Source organism: Heterocephalus glaber, unplaced genomic scaffold (genome assembly GCF_053883595.1).
Source record: "Heterocephalus glaber isolate CG9 unplaced genomic scaffold, H.glaber_assembly_v1.0 deba00001586, whole genome shotgun sequence".
Taxonomy (NCBI): domain Eukaryota; kingdom Metazoa; phylum Chordata; class Mammalia; order Rodentia; family Bathyergidae; genus Heterocephalus; species Heterocephalus glaber.
In genome coordinates, this window is record NW_028258364.1 from 5,605,931 (window position 1) to 5,633,605 (window position 27,675).

The following is a 27,675-nucleotide window of genomic DNA, read 5'->3' on the forward strand; positions in this document are numbered from 1 at the left end:
AACTCTAAAAAGAATTCAGTGTAAAGATTGCTGTAATATTCTGATAATCAAGGAGCACATGTATACACAATTTATCAGATTACTGATATTTTCAGAGGCCTGAAATATGACATGGTTAGATACAGGGTATAAGTAGTCAGAGGGAAAAAGGACAGTAAGTCCTTACACAAGGTTTAGAAAGGCTAAATCTGATTTTAGATCCTTTGTTGGACAGTGGTTTTTCTTTCTTTTTTGCTTTGTAAAAATGTTTCTAAATTCATTTGCTCAGTTTTGTTTCTTAAGCATTAGAACAACTAACAATTCTTTTTATTGTAAGCATATCATCTATACTCTACTGGTTCAAGAATAAAATTAAAACAATATTTCTTCTGTAAAGCAAATATATTTATTATGCACTTTCATATACACAGGGATTTTGCATAATATAATACAAGGAATAAAATAAAACTTTTACAATGTGAAATTCAATGTACATTTTAGGCTATTTACATACCCCAAACCAAGGGAAAAAGAAAAAGAAAAGCATTTGTCTGCAACTACATTTGCTGAAAGTGTAAATGGGAGGACATTAAGCAAAACAAACATTTGCATAGCCAAAACAATATGAAGAAAAATATTTACTCTAAGTTTTAAGTAGTGAACTATTTTTGGTAAGCACTCTGGTAGGGGTGGGAGTGGGGCTGAGGATCAAAAGTTATTGGCTGCATTCTGCAATGCACGCTGATTTCTGGTCAGTTTTCCTCCCCAAACCTTTCCTACCAATATCCAGATTTTTATTTTTCATTCTGTATTTTTGTAACTTCCCTTATTAGCAAATCATGACTTCAAGGGAATGGGGATGATGGAATGTTATAAAAATGTTGTAAGCGCATGGCATCCTAAGTTGTGTAGTGGCAACAGCTGATTTACAAAATTTAAATATTTCAATTTCAAAAATAGCTATTTAGGAGTTTCGTATGAAGCAGAAGCCATTTTTTAAGTCATGGTAGTAAATCCCCCACAGAAACAAATAAGCAAAGCAGGGCATTTCCAGCACCCTTATCATTATCCTAACTGAAAGTCACTTTTGTTCTGTTCTAAAACATAATTTATATAAAAACACGCAGAGAAATAGTTATGAAAATCATATTTTTCCAACAGGCTCTCTTCCTACCAACTGTTCCAAGTGTATAAAGAAGGGATATGAAAACATTTAGTTCTTTGAACACATAAATCCCTAATGCAATGAGCCATATCTTTGCCCTTTGGTCACAAGGTGCAATTTTGTCAAAACAATAAAATTAAATAAATACAATTTCAATAATTCAAGGTTAATAGAAAACTGGCAGCTTTCAGGGTTCTCTAAGAAAAAAATACACCTAATAAGAAATTAGCGCTTCATCCTCTACAGTAATGTAAATGTACTGTATCTGAGATGTGAGTAAAGTTGGCTCTAATAATAGTATGTGTTCATATTTAGTAATAGAATCATCAACACTTTTAAGGCTACTTTGCAAGAGTCCTATTAAGTGTATTTAATAAATATCCCATAGGGACAAGAGTTCAATACTTGAAACATTCACATTCGAGCTATCAATATTGCCATGTCACCTTAATTTTGATTGAACTGATCAACTTTTCATCTTTGTCCTGATTATGACTTACAGATGACATAGACAAAATGAGTTTTGCTGACTTTAAAAAATAAAAGCAAGAAAACCCTTACACATAGGTTCAAGTGAGAAACATTTATCATAACCAATTACACATTTCTATGTCTACGAACAAAGCATTACATATGTGTCCTTCATGTTTGATGACATTACTGACCTCTGTTACTAAGACATATTTAAAGGATTCTTTTCAGTAGTAGCAATGGTTTTGTGCTGAATCTCCAAATTCTCTTTCCTCATTCCTCCTTATCAACAGCACATGGAAACAACAGAATTTCTCGGGTCTGTAAGAGGACCAGGGCTCATCCACAAACCAAATCCAAACTTCGGCTTCTAAATCATTGTCAGCCTTTCCAAACATATATATGACCCATCTAAGCTGGCTTCACTGGTTTAGAATACATTCAGGACGCCAGGGCTGTGAGTCCTTCATTTAAACCAAGTGTAATTTCCTAGGTTACTGATTCTTCTCTTACCTCAGCATTCAGCCACCCTCCATGCAACTGTTCAAAGAAGAAAACAGGAAAGAGTATGTGGATAGAAAGGGGTGAATCCCTCACTTTTGTCAAAAAAGTTAAAAATACATATGTGCTACGGCTAATGCATTAGTGGCGTCATCTGTGAAGGACAGCACATATTACATTCATCAAGAATATTCATCCAACTGAACCATTAAATTTAACCAACTGATTTTCAGTGGGGCTGTTTTGGTCATGCAGTGATTTACAAGTACAAACAGCTGAGAGAGAAGCCAGCATTACTGTTTACAATGATGAATTACAGTTAGCTGTGAGGAAGAGATAAGGGTAGTCAATGAATAGTTCAGGGATCAAAACTCTACCCTTGGATAGACAGGTGCATCTCCCTCTGCACACACATGCGACTGAGGCATGGCTTTGTCCCTGAGAATATTCATGCCTCAGGAATGATAGTCTGTCTTCTTGGAGGTGGAATGACAAGTGAGTGGAAGGTGAAATTGCATCCCAGCCAATGAAATGGAACTCTGTTCTGCCTACAGTCGGGTTGTTTGCTTGTTTCGACACTTTTAGCCAGAGATGAGGAGTATTCTATTGAGAAAATCCAGATTTAAACTACTTAAAGCAGCTCCCTAATACTAGAAATTATTTTTTTGAAATCTGTCAAGAAACCATTTTTTTTACCGCAATGTGGCATTTACATAGAAACTTTTATCCAATGCTGAAGGTGTAGTGAACATAAAACCATTGCAAGATTTATTTTATTGAGCAACATTTTTAAAGATACAAGAAACAGGCCACACACTACAATGCAAATGTGACTGAAACATTATGCATTAAGTTTCTTCTGCCACAAAAAGAAAAAAAATAAATACAAGGAACACTGCCTTTTCACATACACTTGACCATGGCACATGCACATTTATCAAATCTTAACTTAAAATACTTTACTCAAAATTTTTTCAGCTTTATCGGGGAACTGCAGTATACACCTGCATTTTTTTTCTAAAAGTGCTTATCCGTGTTGTGAATACAAAGCACACAAAAAAACTTTTTAAGCACAGAGGATTACATTGAGAAGGCAGCCTTACTCTTTAGGCACATTACAGTAATTAAGGTAACTGTACTGCAGATATTACATTCTTCACTTTTATTTCATCAAATCAATAGGCATTTTATGTTTTCATCCAGTAGTTGAAGAACCACTTCAATCACAATGTCTTCTGTTTCACAGAACAGGAAACTGATTCAAAAGTTAAAAAAAAACAATTAATTTTTACATTTTACTATGTAACTATAATTTTAAGACCTTATAGAATATGTATATCCATTCATCTATGTATATGTTTATCACACAAAGCCCAAATTTAATAAACTTGTCTATTAGAGATTCATTATTTAACAATAAGTCACTTTTAAAGATTCTACAAAATACTAACCAACCTTAATTTACATGTTTTGTCTTTACACTATATATACTAAGAGTAGGAGGGGTGTAGCATCAGGGTTAAATTTTTAAAAAATAAGTGGTAGGGGAGAAGTAATTAGCTATTTCATACAAATTATTTTTAAATGACATTTTACTGCCCATCCATGAATTCACATCGAAGGCTGCTTATAACTGGAAAATAGGGAGAATTTGTTTATAGTGATGTTTCACTTATCACACCCCTAAAGCACAGCCCCAAAAACAACCAAAAAAGAGAGATGTCAGTTTGCTTAAGAGCACAATTTTGTTAAAGGAAGATGACTGAGCAAACTACGATATACTCCTGGTATAAATGAGAAAAGATTCTTAAAAAGTTCTCAGATTTATCTCCAATATGGGAACTGTGCTCCTTAAAAAGTATCCATCACATAAAAATAGGTACTTATCTATTTTCTCACTACCTTTACCTATTAATTAGTGAACTATCCTTTGTGGTGGGGAGAATTTTTATTTAGTAAAAATTATTTTGTCTGAATATAATGGACTCCAAATACCCACCTTGCCAAAACACTCATTTACCATCTTTCAGACCAGTTCTGGGGACAGTATGTGAAAACACAACTTGAAAGATTTCTAAAAGATCTGCCATAATAAAGCTAACTTTTACTGATAAATACCAATAAAGTTAACATTTATCAATCATCTACATGTACTATTTTTTCAAACCAAAAATACATTACAGAAAAAGCCACACCCTCTATCACCATCAAAGAGTTATTAAGAGGGGGAAAAATTCTAAATCTGGAATCCATAAATAATATATAAATTCATTTATTAATGCATTTCTCCAGCATATTTTGCCTGAGAAATTACCATATTAATACACTATTCCAAGTATATCGAATATAGCATTGAACAAAACAAAAATTCCTACTTGCACAAGCTTACACTACATACAGTCAGGGAGACAAACAGATAAACAAAAGTATGTTAAATAGTGCTTTAGATAGCACGAAGAGGGAAGGAGGAAAAGGAGTGCTAGAGGTGGGAGAATTCAAATTTAAAAGGGTGATAAGGTAAGGAAGGTCTAGCTGGGAGATGAGCTAGACATTAGGTGAGGGAATCAGCCAGGTAGTACCCCAAGGTCAGGGAACTATACTTTTGATAGGTTATTCTGCATGTTGGTGAAATATTACCTTTTATAGGGGGGTTTCCTTCTTATAGTTGAAGCTTGGGTCAGAACCCTCAATCTGCAGCTTCAGGGCTTGCTTAAGGTTTAAGTCTGTCTCTGAGGAAGGGTACTCCTCCAACACTTCCTGAGGCCCTCTGTCCTGTACTGTCCGTTGAACTGAAACCCTACCAAGAAAAACCTGGCTGCTCTGAAGATGGTAGTTTGGATTTGTCATTATGCCATTTCTCTTCTTCTGTTCCCCACTTTGTTGGTGAATGAGAAATTGCTGCTGAGATCGGCCGATTTCCTGCTGAGTTGAAGGTATGATTTTGCACTGAGAGTCTGCTGGCACTTGTTGAGGGGGTACACTAGTCCCAGATTTGGCAACAGGTCCTCTTTTGTCAAACTGAGTCATCTCATACTCTAAAACCTTTGGCTGTGAGGAATTACTTTGTTTACCTTTTTTCCCAGCTGATCCAGATTTACCAGAACTTTCTGATTTTCCCCCTTTATTTGCTTTAGTTGACTTCAAACTGGGCTTCACTTGACTCCACTCAAATTCACTACTCGGTGAGTTATGACTTTGTCCTAAGGACTGTGTTGTGGAAGATGGGGAAACAATTGACTGTCGACTTCTACTGCGTGGCAACGAGTGCTGTTGAATTTGTTCTGTAAATGACAAGTTATGAAAGCTATCAATTGGCACTGTTTGAGCTGTCGCTGTAGATGAAGTAGTTCTCAAAGATGAATTTTTTGAGCTTTTCAGGGAATTATTTGACAATGATGACTTCTGCCGATCAACGGTAGAATCTGGAGATTCTGATGGAGAACTGAATGCATGAGCTGGTCCATTAGGTAAGCCACGTAGTGAAGGCTGCATATCCCCTCCGCCAGTACTGCCAGAGCTATTTGACTTAATTGTCAATGACTGCATTTTTGATGACACTGATTGTAGAGGTTTTTGCTCCATTGTGTGAACAGGTGAGGGAGAACAGCCATTCAAACTAGATGCACCATATTTTTCTAGTAACTTAATTATTTGAGAATGTCCATTTTTGGCTGCAACACGCATAGCAGTGCGTCCAAATTGATCAGCATGGTTTGGGTCTGCACCACGCTCTAGTAACACCTGCACAACATCAATGTGTCCCTCCTGGGCTGCGATACAGAGTGCAGTTGCACCTTGATTACATGTATGGTCAACTACTGCACCATGCTCAATCAGAAGCTGAACCACTTTCATGTGGCCCTGCCAGGCTGCAGACTGCAAAGCAGAGCGCTTTTCATTGTCTGCAGCGTTGACGTCAGCATGGTAGGCTATCAACACCTGTACCATTTCCATATGGCCTTGCCAGCAGGAAACATGAAGTGCTGTCCTTCCTTCAGCATCGCTTGCTTCTACATTTGCACCATTTTCTAAAAAATATTCAGCCATTGTAAGTTGGTTTTCTAAAGCCAAGATATAAAGTGTGGGCCTCCCATCAGCATCTTTATAATTAACATCAGCTCCATGGGTAAAAAGCAATTCAACAATGTCTCTGTGTCCTTCTAATGCAGCAACCCGCAGTGCATTTCTTCCATCATAACCTCTTTGATCAATGTTGGATTTATTTTCTAATAATATCTGAACACAATCATAATGACCCTCTTGTGAAGCTAAGATGAAAGGGATTCGTCCATCATTGTCAATCTCATTTGTTCTAGCACCTTGTTCAATAAGCGCTTCACATATTAACCTGTGGCCTTCAAAAGCTGCCATGTGCAAAGGTGTCCATCCAGCATCATCTCGGTGATTTTCATCTAACCCTCTGTCCAGGAGAGTGCGTACCACCTCGACATTTCCTTGTGCTGAAGCTATGCTGAGGACTGTCCTACCTTCACTATCAATACTATCCACAGCTGCACCCCAAAACAAAAGTGTGTTTACCACTGAAGCATGACCCATAGATGCTGCTGCTAACAGGGGTGTTCGACCATTGTTATCTGTGTGATCTACATCTGCTCCTCCCTCTAGAAGCAAGTCAACCACATCGACATGTCCTTCATAGGCAGCTACCAGCAATGGAGTCATGCCATCTTTATCACAATGATCTACTTCTGCACCTCGATCGATTAGGAGGCTAACAACTGATGCGTGCCCTTTACTTGCAGGCACACAAAGTGCAGCTACAGATAGTGCAGTCCTGCCATCAACATCCTCATGATTTACTTCTGCTCCGTGGTCCAGCAGGTGTTCCACAATCTCTCTATGTCCCATGTATGCTGCTGCTATCAAAGCAGTTCTACCTTCATTATCAGCTTTGTTAACTTCAGCACCGTGCTGCAACAAATTCAGTACAATGTCCTCATGGCCACCCCATGCTGCTGCTCTCAAAGCTGTTCGACTATCAGCATCTGCACAATCCACTTTTACGCCAGCATAAAGTAGCGCTGAAACGACCTCAGTATGGCCTCCCCAGGCAGCAGATCGTAATGCTGTCCAACCATCTTGATCAGTATGATTAATATTTGCTCCACACCCAATCAAACAATTAACCACCTTGGTATGACCTTGTCTAGCAGCTAGGGTGAGTGGTGTATGTCCATGAGCATCTTCTATTTCTAAATCTGCTCCCCTAGAGACAAGTAAATTCACTACATCAAGATTGCCACTGTATGCAGCATTAGCCAATAATGTTCTTCCATTTGAATCACACTGATTTACTGAAGCTCCATTATCTAATAATGTCCGAATGGAATCCTCTCTCTCTAAGGCTTGTCGAACAATGCATGAAGTGCGATCATCTTCACTGTTGACGTGAGCACCAGCTTTAACCAACAGCTGTAGTACTTCTTGTTCCTTGGGAATTAAAGTAGACAGAGAGTCTCTGACAGGTGCACCATTCCATATCATCCACAGAGCTAGCTCAGCTGTCTCTAATTGTAAGTTTGAATTAATTAAGTGCAAAGCAAATTCTTGTGCTTCCAATGGTGTTAAATTCTTTGCTTGACAGGTATAACTCATAGCCAACATTCTGTGTCCTTCTGCTGCATTACATAAATACTTCTGAGTGCAGTGTTTCACATCTAGAAGCCACTCTGCAAAACTATAGTGAAACAGTATTTTAGTATTTCCTAGTCCATCAACAAGAAGTTTAGAGAGGACATCTAACTTTCGTTGAAAGTCTTCCAAGGTTAATGACATATTTTTGGTCCATACTGCATGATATAATTCCGTTATGGTCAAAGGTCGGCAGGCTGCAAGTATCACATTCAAAATAGGCTGAACTTTTGCAAACTGTTTTCTTACAAAAAGTCTTTGGCAAAGCCAGAGATAGAGACCATTTAGAGTTCCCGGGATGTCACGAATCTCTCTTAACATAATAAAATTTTCTACAACTCCATCTAAAACTCGTTCTAGATAAAGAAAGCACCCGCTGCTTTTAATGTGCAGTTGATTTAACATCTCTGCAGTTTCTTTAGTAAGGTGTTGTCGCAAGGCCTCTTCTTGATCTAAACGATGAAGAATGTACTGTTGGACATCCTTGACAATGTATGCCTTCCGAAGGTCATCTAAACTTATTTTTCGAAAACCTGAAGAAACAAAACAGCAGATCCATTACAGAAGCTGCCAAATCTTCAAAGAAAATGTCTTTAACATATAATAAACCAATAAAAAACAATTAATAAAATATACAGATGGCAGAGAAATAATTTCATTTTTGTATCAACAAATGGAAATACTTATTCTCAGTGGTTTGTTGCCTTTCTCAACTTCAGCGTAAGACACTAACAGCATTAGATAGTTTTACATATCTCTAAACGTATCTTAAGATTTTCTGAACTCCTAAATGATTAGAAAAAAGTTGCAAAAGACATAACAAGTAAAGTTTGTTTACAAGATGATCTTTTTCATACAAATAACTGATATACTTCCACCCATACAATGTACTTGAATATGTGCTAGCCATAATTATGGAAGGGATTATTTATATTTAATTAAGAATATCACCTATCATTACTTTTAAATTGCTTTATTTTATATGTTATCAAATTTAAATAATTAAGTCTCAGCCTGTCAATAAATAGCTTGAACCAATTAAGATGTAACTTGGTTAAATTCAGCTTACAAAACTTTAGCATTGTAAAAACTGAGCCATTTAAAAGCATTCAAATCAACCTAGAAATATACTAGTTACAGTTATTTGAAAATCTATTTCGTCTTCAGGAAGGAGTTGTATCATGACCTACAGACACAAATTTATTACATAATTGTGTATTTATCTTACAGAGGAAAAAAAAACTTGCTAAGTGAATGAACTGATCAAGGTATTACCATGATAAGATTTGCATTATGAAAGACCATTCTAACATCCCTAATCAACTGGAGTGAGTCAAAACTAAAAGTAAAATCTTTTCAAAAATGCTGGGATAAATTTTACATGAGAATCATGAAGGTTCTGACAACCATGGCAGGAGGAGCAAATATAAAGATAAATTATAGGCTTGGGAATTATTAATAAGAGCTACATTATGTAGTGCCTGGTGAACACGGAGAAGGGAAGAGTGAAGGAATTGCTGAAGTTGACATCAACATCTGGCTTTGTTAAAAGGATTAAAAAAAAAAGATACCTCTGAAGGATAAGCAATAGGTTTGGGGAGAAAACTAATAAATTCAAATTTGTGATACTTACCTTGAAAAACTGAAACAAAGCAGACAAATATATTGAAAAACACAACCAATGCAAATGAAACATGAAGAAACAACAAATTTGTATTGTCCTAAATCTATATCAAAAAGGAATCTCTTTATATACACATATAACTGATAATTAAATGCTCAACATATAAATCATTTCAAAATAGAAATTTCATTATGAAGACAATCCTGACATAAGAAGAGTTTTTGAAACATTCTGAGAAATTTATAACAATCCAAATTTACCAATGACATGAGATGACCTCTCTTTAAACCTTTTTCTGTGTGTCCATTTGTGTTTGACTTTACAAATTCATTAAAACAATTTAAGATAAAAAATGGAAATACCTGGCTGTTGCTAATAAAAAAGTTATTTAAAACAACAGTATCTTCTATTACACAGTTTTACAGTTTTCAAAGTGCTGTGCAAACGGACTGATTTACATAAAAGATCATATAGCCCACTATGAATAAATATAATTTAAACTAATTGAGGCCTCATGATTAAAACTTGAAATAATTAAAACACACACTAGGCTAACCCTGTAAACCTCCACAGTAACAGGTTTGGTTTCTCAGAAAGGAATAAAAAAGACCAACATTCACTGAGTCAAGTATTTTAGGACAGCACTTTAAGTGCGTATCACACATAACCTTTTATGACAAGCTTGAGATACAAGTAACCTATTATAAAAAAGAAAGCCAAAGCACAGGAATGTTAAATAAATTGCCTAAAGTAAGTAATAATTAGTGGAACTAGGAATCTGATTGTTTTGTTTGACTTTGAAGTTCGCTCTTTTCGTAAGAATGGGAACAAAGTTGTGGTAGAAAATGCAAATGTTTGAGAGAAGGAATAGGGACACAGATTTCTATAAAAAAGACAATTTCATAAAAGATTGACATGAAATATTTGCAACTTAAAAAATAAATCTCCCTCAACTCAAATTACTCCATAATATAGATATTAACAGAAATTATATTCATCATTAATAATAGGTATTTGTTCATTAAAACAGAAGGAAGAGGCCAAGGGTGTAGCTCAGTAGTTAATGGCTTGCCCATCATGTGAGAAGCCCCAAAGTAGAGTTTCAGCACTTCCAGAAAATATGAAACAAAAAACTATAGCTAAGAATATCTATTTATCACCAATTTAAAAACCTTGAGTTAAAGGTACTAAAAATATATTGATACAAAGCACTTAAAAATTGTAAGATGAGGCTGAAAAATGATCCAAATTCTTAGAATAAAAATACAATTTACTAAAATGTTGAACCACTTCACTATTGAACCATTTCTCTTCTTACTTAAAACATTTCTTAGGTTCTAAAATCACTTGGTGCTAGTCAAAGCAGAATGGCAGGACCTGTGCCAGTGCTTATATACTGATGCTCACTGCAATTACTTATTATCTTGAAGAACCTACTGAGAAAACATATGGTTCAATAAATTATTGACGTTAGAGCTTCATTTTATACCATTTAGTAGAAAATATTTTATATGAATAAAATAATACAATATAAAATATGGGATAGTAAAGGACATTATATTAGATTACATATAATGGATTGGACAATAATTACAATTTTAAAAAACTGAACAAAATAGTTGCCAAGAATGAAAGTGAAATAAAAGCCCTACTGACAATAAAAAAGAAAAACCTGAACTTACTGATAGAAACATACATAAAAGTCAGAAAAAAAAAAAAAATCACAGGAAAAAAGAGACAAATTGATAAAATTAAGCATGGGGAGAAAGAATTAAATCATAAACAGAAAGTACAAGACGAGAGCATTTTCACATCTCAAATTAACAAACCCTTAAAAAACATAATTCGAAACTGATGGAAATACAAAATACCAATATTTTCAGACAGGAATATAATTTGATACATATCTTTTTGGAAACCAGCTGATAATATATATTAACGACTTTAGTCATAGTCTTAAAATTTTTACCCCCAAACTAAAAATTTACTATCAGTGGGAAAGTAATCAAATGTTTATATAAAACCCACTGCTTTTAATAATTAATATCTCAGAAGGGAAAGTGAGCAAAGAGAATCTGACCATAATCTAGTTCTGATTCCTAATTTACTGCCCTTTTCCAATAAAATACAGTTGAAAGGAAATACAAATTCATGTAATTGCAAATCATTGAATGCCAGTTTTGTTCCAAGCTCTGTCCTAGATGCTGAGGAGATAATAGCAGCGGGCAAGAGAGGAAAACCTCTTATTCTCAAGGAGACGATGTCATAAGTAAACAAACAGAAAATACAAACAATTTTAAACAATTATAAGATACACACAGATGATTCAGATAAAGAGAGGGACTATGTGACTGACTAGATAGGGAGCCAGAAATAGAGCCAGAATAGAAAACACAGAAGCCTGTGTGAAACATTTGAGCAGTATCCTAAATGAGAAGTTAGAAGTTCAAAGGAAAGAACCTTTTAGCCAAAACATAAAATGTAAGACCCTAAAGCAGATAAAAACAGATCTGAAAGTAAAAGTTGATTGATAAGAATGAAGATAAAGAGAAATCATGTTTTTAGTAGGAATATAAATGATTTAAAGCATAACAACTAGTAATCTGCCAAAGTTAACTGAAGTTCAAATTGTATATACCCTATAACCCAGCAATTTCAAAGTTGTCATGTTTTGGATTTGAAATGTCCTCTAAAATTCATGTGCTAAATTCCTGGCTGGCGAGGATGGGCTTTGTGGGAAGTTACTGGATCCTGAGTGCTCCACCTTCTTCAATGGACTGGCTCACTTATGAGACCACAATCTGAAGGCATCTTTGGGAGGTGACTGAAACAGGAGGTGGGGCCTGTTTGAAAGGAATGGATCACGGTGGTGGTGTGACCTTAGGGATTCTATCTCATCCTAGCCCTTTCCTTTCCGGCTCTCTCGCTGTCTCTCTGCATTCTGGCTGCTACCCTCTGCCTCTACTATACCTTTCTGCCAGACTGTTCTGACTCACTTCAGCCCTAAAGCAATGGAGCCAGTTGACCATGGACTGAAACCTCTTAAACCATGGGTCACAAAAACCTTTCCTCCTTCATTCAAGGAGTTTCTTGAAAAGCTGAATAAACCCAAATCTAGATTTGTAACACAAACTTTTAGCACCTGAGTACAAGGTGTGACAAGCATATACATGAAGCACTTTTTGGTAATACAGGTTGAATATTCCCTAGCCAAAAACACCTAGGACCTGAAATATTTTAGTTTTTTTCAGACTCTATATCTATAACTATCTATCTATCTATCTATCTATCTATCTATCTATCTATCCCATCTATCTATCTAGAGAGGTCTTGGGGAATGAGACCCGTATCTAAATCTAAATCCACTTATATCTCATACACCCCTTATACCTACAATGTAAAGGTAATTTTATATACTACTTTAATTATTTCTTGCATGAAACTAAGTTCCTCAAAATGGAATTTTCCACTTGTGGCATTGTGACCACACAAGTTTTAGATTTTGGTGCATTTCCAATTTTGAATTTTCAGATAAAGGTTGCTCAAGCTGTAGTAAAAAACTGAAAATAATCTAAATGCCATGAATGAGAATAGTAGAAATATAAATAGGAGACTTATTCAGAGAGGAATATTATCTACATTTAAAATCAATAACCTTAATTTAAAAGCAGTAATAGGAATAGGACTCAACATTTATTTTTGCTAAAAAATGACAATAGCAACATTTATGAAGCACTTATTAAATATTAGTCCTACATGAGGTATTGTTCTAAGTACTTCACATTTAATTTGTCATTTAACCTTAAAATTATTTCCCATTTTATAGATAAGGAAATAGAGACACACAAAATGGTAAGTAATTTGCATAAGATCACGGAGCTAATGAATGGTAAGAATTAAAATGGTACTTTCACTACTTCATTTGGATTGACTATGAAAATACATAGTATATAAGTCATTTTAATCCCCAAATTTTACCAACTACATTTTTAACAATAACAAAAAAGAATACTATACGTGGAAAATGAGAGCACTGCTGTTAGCAGCAAGAGAATCTAAGAGAGATGACCAGATAGAGGGAATAAAGCCAGTTATAAAAAAAAAAATCACTTTAACAAACTAATAAAAGGTTTTGCCATACTGTAAAAAGCACAGAACTACTTAAAACTGATTAAGTTGTCTTATGTATGTGTACAAATACCCCACAATAAATGTAATCACAAACATGTACTAAGAAAATATTCATAATAAAAACTAATATAGCTAAATAATCAACTCAATTAACATCTCTTCAATTACACTATAACTCTTGTGAAAGGTCCTTGTTTTACATTCTTTTTATTAACCACAGAGCACAGAAGAGTGCTTCATATGGTCTAAAAGGAGTAACCACAACTTTATTATCGTTAGAAAAAAGAAAACTAAAAGGGTAAAGTAAGGATGAAAGAACTATAAACTATTCAGATACTTTTATACATTATATATACTTTTCTCTCACTGATGAGAAAAGGGCTGAAACATGAAAATATTTCAAGAGGTATAATAAAGGACTGATAGCTCTCTACTCTTTCACAAAGAAAAATACCCAGAGTAACTGCCATTGATGTTTGTTTTTTAAAGGCCAGAGGCATATTTACTACTCCTAAGATGCTATCCTAAACTGTCATGAATAACAGCATGGCAAAGGCAGCCCCACAGATACACAGAAGCAAAGATGGCATTCAACATTGCTATTCTTTACCAAGGTAGTCATCAGGAAAAGAACTTGGAAAAAAGGTAATTTTTACCTGATTTTAAAACATGCTATGGATTGCTTTCAATATAATTTTAAAAGGCATAGTACAGAAGAGCTGATAGAAGTGAATGAAACATCCAGATTTTCAACTGCATACTTTGCTCTAAGAAAGAAACATGCATTAAAGTAGTAGTTCATTTGGAGGGCAGTAAGGAATTATGCTTACCAGTAAACATCTTAGTAACAGCCTTACTCTGTTTCCTGGCAGAACAGAGAAGCAAAAGCCACGGTGGAAAGAACTCATGGTTACCAGCTAAGAGCTCTGCCACAGTCCCCGAGAAGCTGGTTGATGTCTGTTCACCCTCAGTAATGGTACACCCTTCATCGACAGAGTCCACGAGCAGGTACAGACTCTGCTGTGGAGGCTTCATTCCCAAGAGCGGGAGCAGAACACACCTGCAAAAGACATCACAGAGCAGTGTGAATGTGGCTGGCTACAAACATCAGTATTACTAATTACGAATGTTTTGAAAATAAAATAAAGGCCAGGTGTTGGGATGCATGTCCATGATTCCATCACTCTGGGAGGCTGAGGCAAGAAAATCACAAGTTCAAGTCCAGCCTGGGCAACTCAGCAACTTAAAGAGACCTTATTTCAAAAATACAAAAAAGGGCTGAGATGCAGCTCAGGGAAGGCCCTCAGTTCAATCCCCAGTATGGCAATCAATCAATAAACTTCTAGAACAAAAATGTTATTTTGTCTCAATTCTTCAAGAAGAATACTGGTTCTCAATAATTCACATTTCCAATAACATCACTGTCCAAAATATAGCGATTGAGTGTGTGTGTTTATGTGTGTATGTGTTGGTAAGTATAATAGAGAAAAATAGTAGCAGAAACTAGACAAAACTAGATTTCAATATTCCCTTTATCTTTTTTGAGTCAGTGATAAAAGGCTTGAATTTTCTATTTGTTGCAGAGGTTAATAAAAACTTTGAACACCACTTTATAAGAAAATAAGAATTGTATAGAATTTAGAAAGGTTTTATTGTCTCTCACAAGATTACAGCACTGCATAAAGCTTATCACACACAATGTTTACTTTAAAAACCTGTACAAAGATAACTATATTCTAGGTCCCATTTCATGTATTTCCAAATTTCAAAGTAAAGAAAAAAATTATCAGGCATTATTCCATTGAATAATGTATTTCCTATTCAGGTGATGGAGAGAGGCTAAATAGAACTTTTCTGTAAATAAAACAGTGCTCATTCACTTTCAAAAACATTTACTTGATGTATGTCATGTGCTCAATAAAGTGCTGAGCAGGTAAGATGGTGAAGAAGACATAATCTATCCAGTAACGAGCAACAGAAATTTATGAATATCTTCTACAACTCTCTTCTTAATCATTCAATACCCTAAACACCAAAATTCAACTAACTACTATGCAACAATCAACGTTTCTGAACTCTCAAATCCACTTCTGTCTGGAACAGCACAACTCTAACCCAAATGCCCATCACTCCTTTCACCTGTGCTGCCCCAACCACCCACGCCTCCAACCAACTCCCCAGACTTCCTTCTGCAGCCAGTGAGCTTTCAAATGCTGCTCCAACCACACTAGGCTTCTTTCAATGACCTTTGTCAGATACCAGCAAGTACACAAGGCCTTTTCATTTGCAGTTTCCCCTGTCTGGTATACATTTCCTTTCTTTCTGCATGGACAATAACTCCTCCTTTATCTACAATTTTAACTTTAAAAGTCACTTTAAGGTCAAATTTTATTATCTGGATTCATAGCATCAATAAATTCTCTTTCACTACACTATCAGTTCTGCAATTTGGTATTTCATGTCCATCAATTTTTTTCTCTTTATACCTTAAGCATCAAGAGAATAGAGAATAGAAACTAAATTGCTTTTGCACACCAATGTACTCCCAGAACTTAGCATGATTCTCACAGTAGATTAATGATGACACTGTTGCCATCTAGAATGAAAGAGGAGTATCTTCAACGCAGTATGCTCCCTGTTATCATAAAAAGTAGTAAAATTACTAACACAGTAAATAAGAAATGATCAACATCAAAGATATGGAGGTAGGAAAAGCAGAGAATATTAGAGAGCTACTCAAGTAGTAGATACTCAGGTGAACTAAGTTTTGAAGAACCAATTATAACTCCCTAGGTTGAGAAAGGAAAGGCAGGACAATCCTAACAGCAGAACAGGGTAAATTTAGGAAAACCTACTTTATTGTACCTTTCCTATGTATTTTGTCTTTTATGAACCCAAAGAAAGGTGATGAAAAACCAATAATAAAGGAAGAACATCCCTAATCTAAAAACTCTGAATTCCAAAGTGCTTCAAAATCCGAAATTTTTTGAGTACTTCAAACAGTAAACTCTATGCAAATACACTAACATCCAAATAGAGATGTGGAATACTTCTGTTCTTAGCATTTTTGATAAGGGATACTTGGCCTATACAGCCATACAATACAGTTCATGTAGTATATAATACAACATAAGAATACGGCTAATCAGTGCCACTTCACAGATAACACAGAGTTGTGGGAGCACACAGGAAGCAACCTAAAGCAATTTTGGTAGGGAAGGTGTAAGGAGAGGTCAGAGAAGATGGGAACTGAGGTTGAAGTCAAAAGAGCTAGGGGTAGAGAAGGACACACAATAAAAATGCACAAATTCATTTGAAGCTTGAAGAATAGAAAGACCAGTGAACAAAGTATGAGAGAAAAGAATTATGAAAATGAATAAAGGTTGTGGTTTGTAAGCTTTTATCATGAAGTTTTTACTTTTCCCTAAAAATACTAAGGAGCTACTACTTGTGTAGTTAGGTTCCAGCACTTAAAACTTTTCTTAGTGCCTCATAAACACTCAATAAATTTGCTTTATCAATGAATGGTACTGAATTGAAAAGTTGTCACCTTTAAAGCATTACATAGAACATTCATTAAACTCAGAATTCCTATATTCAGTTCTCTCTCAATTATTTCCAAGTCACCTACTTGGGAACATATACATCAACAGGTACAAAGATCCACATTTCTGTCAAGTTGCATTTCATCATTTGTAAAAAGAAAAATCTCTCCAAAGTATATATAAACAAAGCATGAGTAGTTTAGTCTAAAATAAATTTTTCCATGTTTGTGGATATATATATATATATATACACACATTTATTACAAAAAAGATAATGTGTTAGGCTAGCATTCTCATACACAGATAATCACTTTATTATTTATTTTTGTTTCTTTGCTTTTGAGACAGGGTGTCGCTATGTAGTCTAGGGTGGCCTTGAACTCACTATATATAGCACAGGCTGGGCTCAAATTCAAGAGTGACCCTCCTGCCTCAGCCTCTCAAGTGCTAGGATTACAGGCCTGTGCCACCATGCCAGGCTAATCACCATATTTAAAAGCAGCAGTATGCAAAAAGGTCTCACTTTCTTACACAGTACGTATCTTTTTTTTTCACAATATATGTCTTATTAAATATTTATATTTCTTAGCTTCATTATTAATATTCACCCAATCTGTCTTGTATTCTTAGTAATGTCATTGATTCAATTTAAAAATGCATAAATTAGATTTCCTCATTTTAATCTTTCTTGAATGGGAGTACTGGAAGAGCCATCACTGACTTTTTGATTTCCGGGCAGAAGGGCAGCTGAAAGACCATTAGGGCAATTCAGAAATGAAACACATCCATTGCTCTTTTTCCTTGATACAGTGAATTTATGTATGTCTTTTGTTTCTTTCTTTTAAGGAGACTAATTAGCTTTTAAAAAGCTGCTATCAATGAAGTATAAGGTATGTAGTATTAGATGACAGACACATAGATAACGTACAATAGTTCCCTCAGAGTTAGAATTATTAATGTTAAACATCAGGTTTCAGCTTGCTTGTTCAGGTATGGAGAATCAGTGTTCCTCTAGGCCATACAACAAAACAAACTGGACAAATGGCAAGTTCAAGACTTTTGCTACATCTATCAGAAAGCTGATGTCACAGGGCAACCAAGTAGCCACAAATCGAAGGGGACTAAGACAACTGCAGGCAGACACAGAGCACAAGCACAGCCATGCAGAGGAGGAGCAGCTAGACACCAGGTATGTAGGGAGGGGCTGGGGGAGTGGTCAGCTACAAGATTGGAGGAAGAGAATGTGGAGCTCCTGGGGCTGCTGACCAAAGGGAGAATTCACACCCTTTTGCACTTTTTTTCTGATCCTGCAGGGCTTTATATATTTTTATTTAATGCAACAATCCTGGCTGGGAAGAACATGGAATGAAAGCCTCCACCCAGATTATTTTCCAATATACATCCTATGGAAAAGCCTTGGTAGGATGTGAGGTGAACACTACTGCCCTTAGGGAATGAGTAAAAACCCACTGCAGCCTACATCTGGACTGGACAGGGCCACTGAGACGACCTCTTCCAAGATCCAAGGGCACAAGGTAAACTTCATCAAAAGACGCCTCTACCTTTCTTTATCCTTCCATCTAACTACTGAATGACTGCAAAAGGAAGAAATGTGCCAGGTATAAGGGGAGTAGATATTCAGTAAAGCATCTGGAAAATCAGCCCTACCCTAACCCAAGTACTGCTAGAGCAGTTGAAGCCAGAGGTGTAATGAGGGTAGCTACAGCAACTGTAAATCTTCAGTCTCCTAACTCCTGACTACATTAATGCACCCTCTTTCCCTTTCTCTCCACACCAAAGGCCAGAACAGGAAAAAACGAAAACAAAAACACGGACCTACTTTCCAGACACAAAAAATATTTCTGCCTCAACTGTTTCACATAAAACATCTAGCTTTCAACAAATAATTATAAAAGTCTATAATAATAAAAATTATTTTGCAAGAGTACAAAGTTGAAGGATAAATATAGGAGCTTGAATTTTTACAAAATTATAATGGTAATTCAGTTAAGAAAAATTTTCCCACAAATGATGACAGCTGGATATCCATATGAAAAAAAGCCACAATACATATCTTTCATCTTTTACACAAAATGGATCACAGATTTAAGTGTAAAAGTACAAAATTTCTAGAAGAAAATCTCTGTGATCCTGAGTTAGGGGAACAGTCTTAACCACAAAGCAAATAGAACTTGGAAACCGTGTTTTTATTAAAATTAATTTTTAGACACAATCATGAGAATGAATGGACAATCTGAAGACCGGCAGAATCTATTTTTTTTCTATTTTCAGAATCTATTTTTTTATAAAACAAATTTCTGACTAAAGAAATATCCAGAATATATTAAAAAAAAAACCCAAACAATAAGAAAACAATTCTTTTAAATGGGAACACTGGAACAGACACTTTAGAAGGCACAGTGGTATTAAACAAGCATGTTAAAATGTACTCATTAGTTATAAGAGAAAGTGAAATAGGATCACAGTGAGATACCACTGAACTGCTGAAAAACATGAAAATGACAGGAACAACCAAGTCCTGGTGCTTTTGTAAAGCACTGATACAGCTATCTCCAAAAGACACACAACTTTTCAAAGTTTCGTATTCTTCTAAACCCACCTACCACATGGCCTAGCAGTCCCATTTCTTGGTATTTACCTAAGTAAACTGAAATTTATAGCCACAAAAAAATCTACACATAAATGTTTATAGATTTGTTTATAACCTCCCCAAACTAGAAACAACTCATACTGTTCAACTGGTGAGTGGACAAACAACTTGTGGCAAAGCCATACAGGAGCATTCCATTCCATCACAAAAGGAAACAACAAAATCCACTATTCATACAAGGCAGATGAATCTTAAATGCATTTTCTTTTTCTTTCTTCCTTTGGTACCAGGGATGGAACTCGGGTCCTTGCGTTTGCGAGGCAGGCAGCGGAATTAAGTGCATTTTCTAAGTGAAAGGACCCACATCCAAAAGGCTGCATCTATGTGACACCTGGCAAAAGCAAGACTGTGAGGCTAAAACTTAGATCAGTGGTTGCCACAGACTGGAGCGGGGAGAGGGGTTTACTGCAAAACAAGAACAAACTGGAATTTTGGGGGGGTGACAGAACTGTTGTATATCGTGATGTATTTTCTTCATTCTATGCATCTGTAAAAATTATACACCTATATTTCACAGACATTCAATTTTACTGTAGCAAACTAAAATAAATAATAGTAAAAAATTATTACTGATAATTTGTCTCTGAAAAACAAAACATGTTGCTTGGTATATTCCAGGTAGTCACAATACTCAGAACTCAGGAGACTAATTCTGTCTTTAATACACGTAACATGGAGTAATTCATTAAAACGAAGTTTTCATAAATGAGTTCACTTCTTTCCAGCTGGTACTCTGAGGTGCATGTGCTCAGACCAGTGGCCTCCCAGCAGACTATAACTCTGAAGTCACTACCCAAGTCTCACCTGGCCCAAGCAACGCTCTAACCTCATCAAGCTGCTCTTGCTTCTCTGAACAGATCCCCTTTCATTCTCAGGGTTTTCACACATGCTCTCTACTCTCCTGCTACACTTCATTCTTTTATTACTTCATCCTTTGGAGATCAGTTCAAATATCACTAATTCAGAGAGGCCTTCTTGACCACACTGCTCAGTCTAAAGCCAAACTAGGTGGGGTTCTATAAATATATACTGACAGAGAAGCTGTGATGGCTTCGCATCTACCTTCAAACACTCTGAGGGAGAAGGAATTAGGTATATAACATTCACCATTTCAACTCTAGCTAGCACAGGACCCTGTAAAATGTGAATGACCTATACATATCTACTGAATGAATGAATGAATGAATGAGTGGGTATATTGTTGATATTCAGAACAGTGCTTGCTGTTTCCAGTCTTATACCCTAAACATAAACACCACTTCATCGTTGGCATACATTCAGCTCATAGGGTCTTGTGCTAGGTAAACTGTACATGTCAACTTGACTGGACCATCAGGTGTGCAGACACTGGTCAAACATTATCCTATGTGTGTCTGTAAAGGGGTTCCAGATGAGGTTATGTATGAATCTGGAGACTACAGAGTAGACTACTCCAGAATGTGGCCACAGGGGCCATATTCAATCAGCTGGAGACCTGAATAGAAAAATGCTGCTGACACCTGACTGCTTGAGCTGGAATATCAGTCTTTTCCAGTCTTTGGACTCCAAACATTAGCTTTTTTGGTTCTCAAGAATGCTGGCATTCAGACTAGAACTTAAAACTATCAACTCTCCTGATTCACTAGATTTTAAATTCAGACTGGAACATCACCTCATCTTTCCTAGGTTTCTAGTTTGCTAACTACAGGTATTGAAATTTCTCAGCCTTCATAATTATGTGACCTAATTTCTTATTATAAATCTACTTATTAGCATTTTTCTATGGAGAACTCTAATACAGGACGTCCTATAAAACTTTTCCCTCATACATACTTTCTTAAATGTATTCATATAAATTTTGAGTTTTTAAAAAAATATTTATTCTTCCTCATACACTAAGTACTTGCAAAGTATTTGTTTATACATTCCCATCCATCTTTAATTCTTACCATACTCCAAAGTATGGATAAAGGGATGCTTTGTGACTTTTAGGTTTGAGCTCTAGAAAGAAACAAACTAAACTGCTACCAAAGAATATGTTAAAAATAGGCAAAAACAAAAAAAAATTTATGTATAATTACAAGAGTATCTCTTAACTGCAGGGACATTTGTGTTATATTATTATAGCAAAGAATAATGGGGACTCAGCATTTTTCTTAAACTTCACAAATATTCTAGAGAAATATACCTATGCCACCCTGAAATCCCAGTCTGCAGTAAAATGGTAACAGGATCATCTTATTTCCTACACTGCTAATTTTTTACAATGCATTGTTAAGATTAAGCTTCACTATATAAATTACCTCAATTGTCACACTAATTCACCATTGATATAGTTACCCTGATATTTATAGAGGGACCATGTTTTCTGAGAAAAGTTTTTTTTTTGAATGTTCATAACCGTTTCATTTTTATATATCAGTAAGAATATTTCCAAAAAACATTATTTCCAACTAAGAAGTTTAAAATAATAGATATTTGGCAACTAAAAGTTAGACAATATAAAAGCTAAAAATAAGTAATCAATAATTTAAAATAAATAATACTCATTTAAAATGATTCTTCAAATATTTTTAAGACAAGATCATGCATGGTTAGCTACCATTAACTGCCATAGGTTTTCAGTTCCCCAATCCTGCTATGCTGTTAAATAATCCCAAGTATTTCTGTTCAAATAATAATGTCAGAACATTGTATTTTATTTTAAATCTGGGGAGAACAGTTATATTTCTTTAATCCACACAAGAAACAGCAGGAAAGAAGGAAGAAGGGATCCGCCAAAGCCCAAATACACAAAACAAGTTTGTGAATTTCTGTATTATTTCTGAGATAAATTATTCAACCTACATTTCTATTAAATAGTATAAAACAGACATCTACTCAATAAATATATTTCTTTGGTTAGGGACTTAGGAGTACATGGTATAAGAATATCAGAAGGAAAAAATCAAACAAGACTCAGAGAAGAGAGGACTAGGATGGAAAGAAACAGAAAGAAGTTCTACGGTTTGAAGGTAATACTACAACTTCACTAGCCATTCAGAATATACTGGTACCTTGGTTCAAGAAGGCTTTTGTTTGAGAACAATTTGGTTCACAAACAGGAGCATTTGGCAAAATTTTGTTTTTGTTCGCAAACTCTGCATCAGGTGACAAACATGGCCACGGCCATCTCTCCCACACAAACACAAACGTGGCCATCTTTTCCAGAATCATGGAACAAACTAAGTTCGTGAACCAACGTACCACTTATTATCATGCTATCTTGCACTCTTTTGTGACCCACTGGTTTTAGAAGTGAGAATACGTAAATCTTTAACTCTTTGAACACAAAAATTCCAGAAATTATTTCTCGGCACTTTGATCAATGCAGTCAATGTTGCTTCAATGATTAATGCAATACTACTGACACAAAATTTTTAAAAGATATTTCCCATTTCTGCTCTAAACAGTACAAAGTTTCTAATTTGTCATGTAGACCTTTACTGCCTTCTTGAGTCTCCTAGAGGAAAGAGTGCAATATAAATGAAAGATACACTTTTTCCTCCAGGAAAAATTTTGCACATCTGATGAAAAGACTTAAAATGAGGGCTGAAAACTTTTATTGCAACAGTAATCCAAAATTACTGATTTGCATACACTTGAAAAGAGTATAGTATATTAACTCAAGTTACTGTTTCTGTAAATTGGAAAAAACCCAACATTTTCAGGTAGTAAGCACTCAAAATCATACTGAAAGGCCTGAAAAGAGAGGACTAGTAGATATTTTTAAATAGGCTTTCTTGGAATGGTTACGGGGAAGAAATACATTTGTTTTCTAAATCAAATACTATATGAGTATATGCCAATTTATTTTATCAAAAAACCTATTTAGACATAAAGAATATGGAAAATAAACACAATCATCCAGCTACAGCCTGTTTTCACTCCTCTGAAAATTCTTAAATAAAAATTCTAACTTCCAAGGTTATGATATCAGATGTAAAGACTTTGGAAGCTGCTTAAGTCATGATAGTAGAGCTCTAGCAAGTGTGACATTAGCCTTATACAAGAGACTTCAGAGAACAAGCTCATCTCTGTTCTACCCTGTGAAGCCAAGTCAAGAAAGCATCATCAATGAACCAGGAGAGAGGTTTACTTTCTGTGATTTATCAATATACTCTTTGTTCCCATGTGTTATCCTGCTGTTACTCCATTATACCAGAAACATCATGGTAAGAGGGCATGGAGGAAGAGGAAAGCTGCTCACCCCATCACAGCCAGGAAGTAGGAAGGAGGGAAGGAGCCAGAGAGAGGAAGGGGCTGGGAACAGGATGCACCCTTCAAAGGCAGGTTACAGGGACCTACTTTCTCCAATCCATTTAACCCACGAGGTCAGAGCTCTTCCTCTGAACCTATGAGCCTTTGCAGGACATTTTTGACCAAAACATAAGACTCCCGCAGGGCAATGTGTTAAATACCTGGTTCCCAAAGTGGAACTACTGCAAGGTGACACAAATTTTAATAGGTCAGCTTAGCGGGAGCAATTCAGGTCACAGGGAGCCTAGACCTGAATCCCCTCTTCCTCTTATTCTCTTCTACTTCCTGACTACAGGGTGGCCAGCTTTGCACATACACTCCCTCCCATTGCCACCTGGCACCCCTACCAGAGGCCCAAAGGCCATAGGGTTACTAACCAGGAACTACAACCTCCACAACTGTGAGGAATAAACCTTTCCTTTTCAAAGTTAATTGTCTCAAGTATTTGTTGCAATGACAAAAAGTTGACTAACATAAAGTAACATTACCAGATAACCCATTTTGAATTCTGGAGCCTGAAATCTCACTACTATCTGGTGAAATTTAGCATCAAAACATATATTTAATGGTTGAGGATACTTGCCTAGCATGTATGAAGTCCATTTACTGAGAAGGTTCATCTCAAATACACACCGCTTTCCAAAAATCACTTGGGACACATATGACTACCATGTTATTAACAAATCATTAAATTCTTTCAAAAACCCAGGGTTTAAAAAATGTTTTTACAAAAGATGAAGAAAGTGGAAAATTAAAATAATAACTTTTAATCAATGTATCTTCTGCGGGGTGGGGGGAACACGACATAAGAGTTTTATCTTCATAGGAACAAAATTATCCATCTAATAAATTAAGTATGTGGAACGGGGAAAAGGGAGTATCATTTATAATCAGTAATGGAAGAAACAGTATCTTTTCACTTATCAAAAAAAAAATCAAAGGTCTAGTATGTATAATTGATAATTAAAAGTACATCAGCAATTTGGTTAAAATGTGGGATAAAATCTGTCTCTTTTGAGTAAGAGATGTAATAATTTCCTATTTTTAATGAACTATCTATCCTTTGCTAAAGCATAACAAAGAAATACAGAATATGAAAACAGAAAAAAAGAAAAATTCAACCAGGCAAAGATTAGATAAACATTTCATAGTACCAGAAACAGACAGAAGCATAATTCTGTGAGAAGCCTGAAGCCTAGCTTACCCAAAAGGTGTGCAGGGACAGCCTGGAGGTTTGCAGATGGATGTACAAGGGACTACAACTTCTCCCCAGCTTTATGCACAGGACTCTGACTCACTGTCTAAAGCTAGGGGCTGGAGCTGGGCTTGCCTTATTCATAGTGTAAGAAAAAAGAAATAAAAACATACAGCACTCTAAGCTAGCCTCAACAGAAACAGAAGCTGGATCTAAAAAGACCCTGATTCAATTTTGAACCTATAAAATTGCTAATATGAGCCTGGAGCAGGGACTTCATATCTCAATTTTTAGCCCTCATTCCAGATCACAGGGGGAATGAGAATGGTGAAGCTGCCAACTGGCTTAAATGACCCCAATACACCTGCACACAGACAGATGGTGATTTGAGGTAAATGAGCCCATCCAGCTCTGAGATGGCTCTGAATAAATCCTTTTTCCTTCTTACCAAAATAAATGGCCTCCTTGATATGGTCAGTGGCAAGCGAACGATCCTGAGCATAGGAAGCTAAGTGGCCGGTAACAGGCAATCAATAACCAGAGCACTAAGAGGAAAGAGGTAGAAAAGGTGATAATAAGGAGCTCCACAGAGGAAAGGAGGTAAAAATAAAACTCAAATGCTCAGAAAGAAGGCAGAAAACTCAAGAATCAGAATATGTATTTATATCCAAATCAAAGTAATTTATAAAACTGACAAAAAATTTGAAGAAAGTGCATTTGCAATTTTCAGAAAAAATGTTGGGATAAAATTCATTTTTTATGAAATTTAACAAGCAAAAGCATAAATCCAATAAAATTGGAAAGAACCAGGAAACTCTTGTTCCTAGAGACTTCTGCAAGATAAAAGGTAGTAGGTGGGAAGCGGTACAAAACTCCTGGCAAAACTACTAGGAAAAAAGTAGGTAACTTGCAGAATCTGTATTTTTAAAGATATGAGAGGGCTGTTGAAGCAAGAAAATGAGTTGAATTAGAGCTCCAGGGAATAGGAGTTCTTCAAAGAGAGTGAAAAAATGACCTGCCGGTTTCTCCCCAGGGTCATTTCCTGATTTGGGAGGCATATGGTGATTATAGGCACCAACTGAGAATTCAGTTTGGCCCACCCTGAGGGACTCTACCAAGGGAACAAACCTGCAAGGCTTTTTAGAGGTCAGTCATGTTCCTTTCAAAGAGCAAAGTGCAAATTGGAAGTGTCCTAAACATAAGACTAATTTCCCCCAAGGTACATTTACTAAATTCTGGGCTGTGCTTAAGAGACTGAGGAACTAGGCCAAGAATGTCTAAGAGCCAACACAAAATCTCTCATAGTCTGTATGTTGGAAACAAAATTCTGCTTGCTTTAAACACAAAACTCAAGAGATTTGTAAGTATTTGAAGCTAAAAGGGGCAGGGAGCTAGAAAGCTAAACACAAATGTTACTTGGGAAAGAACTGAATTACTAAGTCTTAAAGAGCTGAGAGAAGATACCAACAGGCTGTGGATCAAAAGCTTGGGGAAGATCATGTCAAAAGACCAGAAATGAACCAGGGGTCTTATTTGAAAACCATTTAGCAGCCTGGCCTAACTTCATCCCCAATTGAAGCAGCCCCTCACCCTATCTGGCCCAACAATGGGAAAGCCCTCTCTGGTAAGTCAACGTCATTCAAACTCTAAGATCACCTAATATATTGTCTGACACATGAATTACACGGAAAGAAAGCAAGACTATGACATTAAGAATCTACAGAAAAAAGAGATAATGATGCAGATGGAGAAGTAATCCAGATATTTCACTATTGTAGGCTAAAGTAACTGATTATGTTGAAGAAAGTGTAGCTGGATAAAAATATAAAATGGAAAAGTCCAACAAATAATAAATACGCAAAATCAAAAATTAACATTCTGTCCTAGAACTTGACACTAGGAATTCTGGGGGACTGAACTCAAGACCTTGCACTTGCCAGGCCAGCACCGGCTCCACTGAGCTATGTCCCCAGTCAACACCATTTGATTGCAATAGAGACAGAAATAGAATTTCAAAACATAAAGTACTCTGACAATAAAGTAAGTGTTGGTGACCTAGGAGAGGAATGGAGACTCAAATACATACTACTACTCAAATAGAAACTGCTAAAATTTCAAAGGGCAGTTTGGAACCATTTCATAGACTAGAATTTGAACAAACAAAGTATGAGCCAGCAATTTCACTCCTTGGTATGTAAGTTGGAATTACCTTTGTTATGGTTTATTATCTAGATGTCCCCCAGGAGCTTCCTTTGGAAGATGACTGGATTATGGAATGTACAGGTGACTTCCTGTTAGGAGGTGGGGTCTGGTTGGAAGAGGCAGATCACTGCGGGTGTGGCCTGGAAGGGTTTGTCTCCCTTTCCAGCTCCTCCCTTCACTCTCCCTTCTTCCCCACCACCTTGAGGTGCACAGGTTTCCTCCGCTCAGGCCCTTCCATCTGGCTGCTTCTGCCCTGGAGCC

The 27,675-nt window shown here is 36.1% G+C and overlaps 1 protein-coding gene across 3 annotated transcripts in view; it reads right to left on the reverse strand.

Moving 5' to 3' along the window:
* Window positions 1–363: 363 nt before the first annotated feature.
* Window positions 364–27,675, reverse strand: part of Ankrd50 (ankyrin repeat domain 50) — a 40,171-nt gene continuing 12,859 nt past the window's right edge. For all 3 annotated transcript variants that reach the window (XM_004854949.3, XM_021236467.2, XM_004854948.3), the window contains exons 3-5: window positions 14,354–14,583; window positions 4,754–8,301; window positions 364–3,371 (exon numbers count right to left, since the gene is read on the reverse strand). In XM_004854949.3, the coding sequence (XP_004855006.1) occupies window positions 4,757–8,301; window positions 14,354–14,583 (3,775 nt within the window). In that variant the 3' untranslated portion in view covers window positions 364–3,371; window positions 4,754–4,756. The remainder of the gene's footprint in view (window positions 3,372–4,753; window positions 8,302–14,353; window positions 14,584–27,675) is intronic.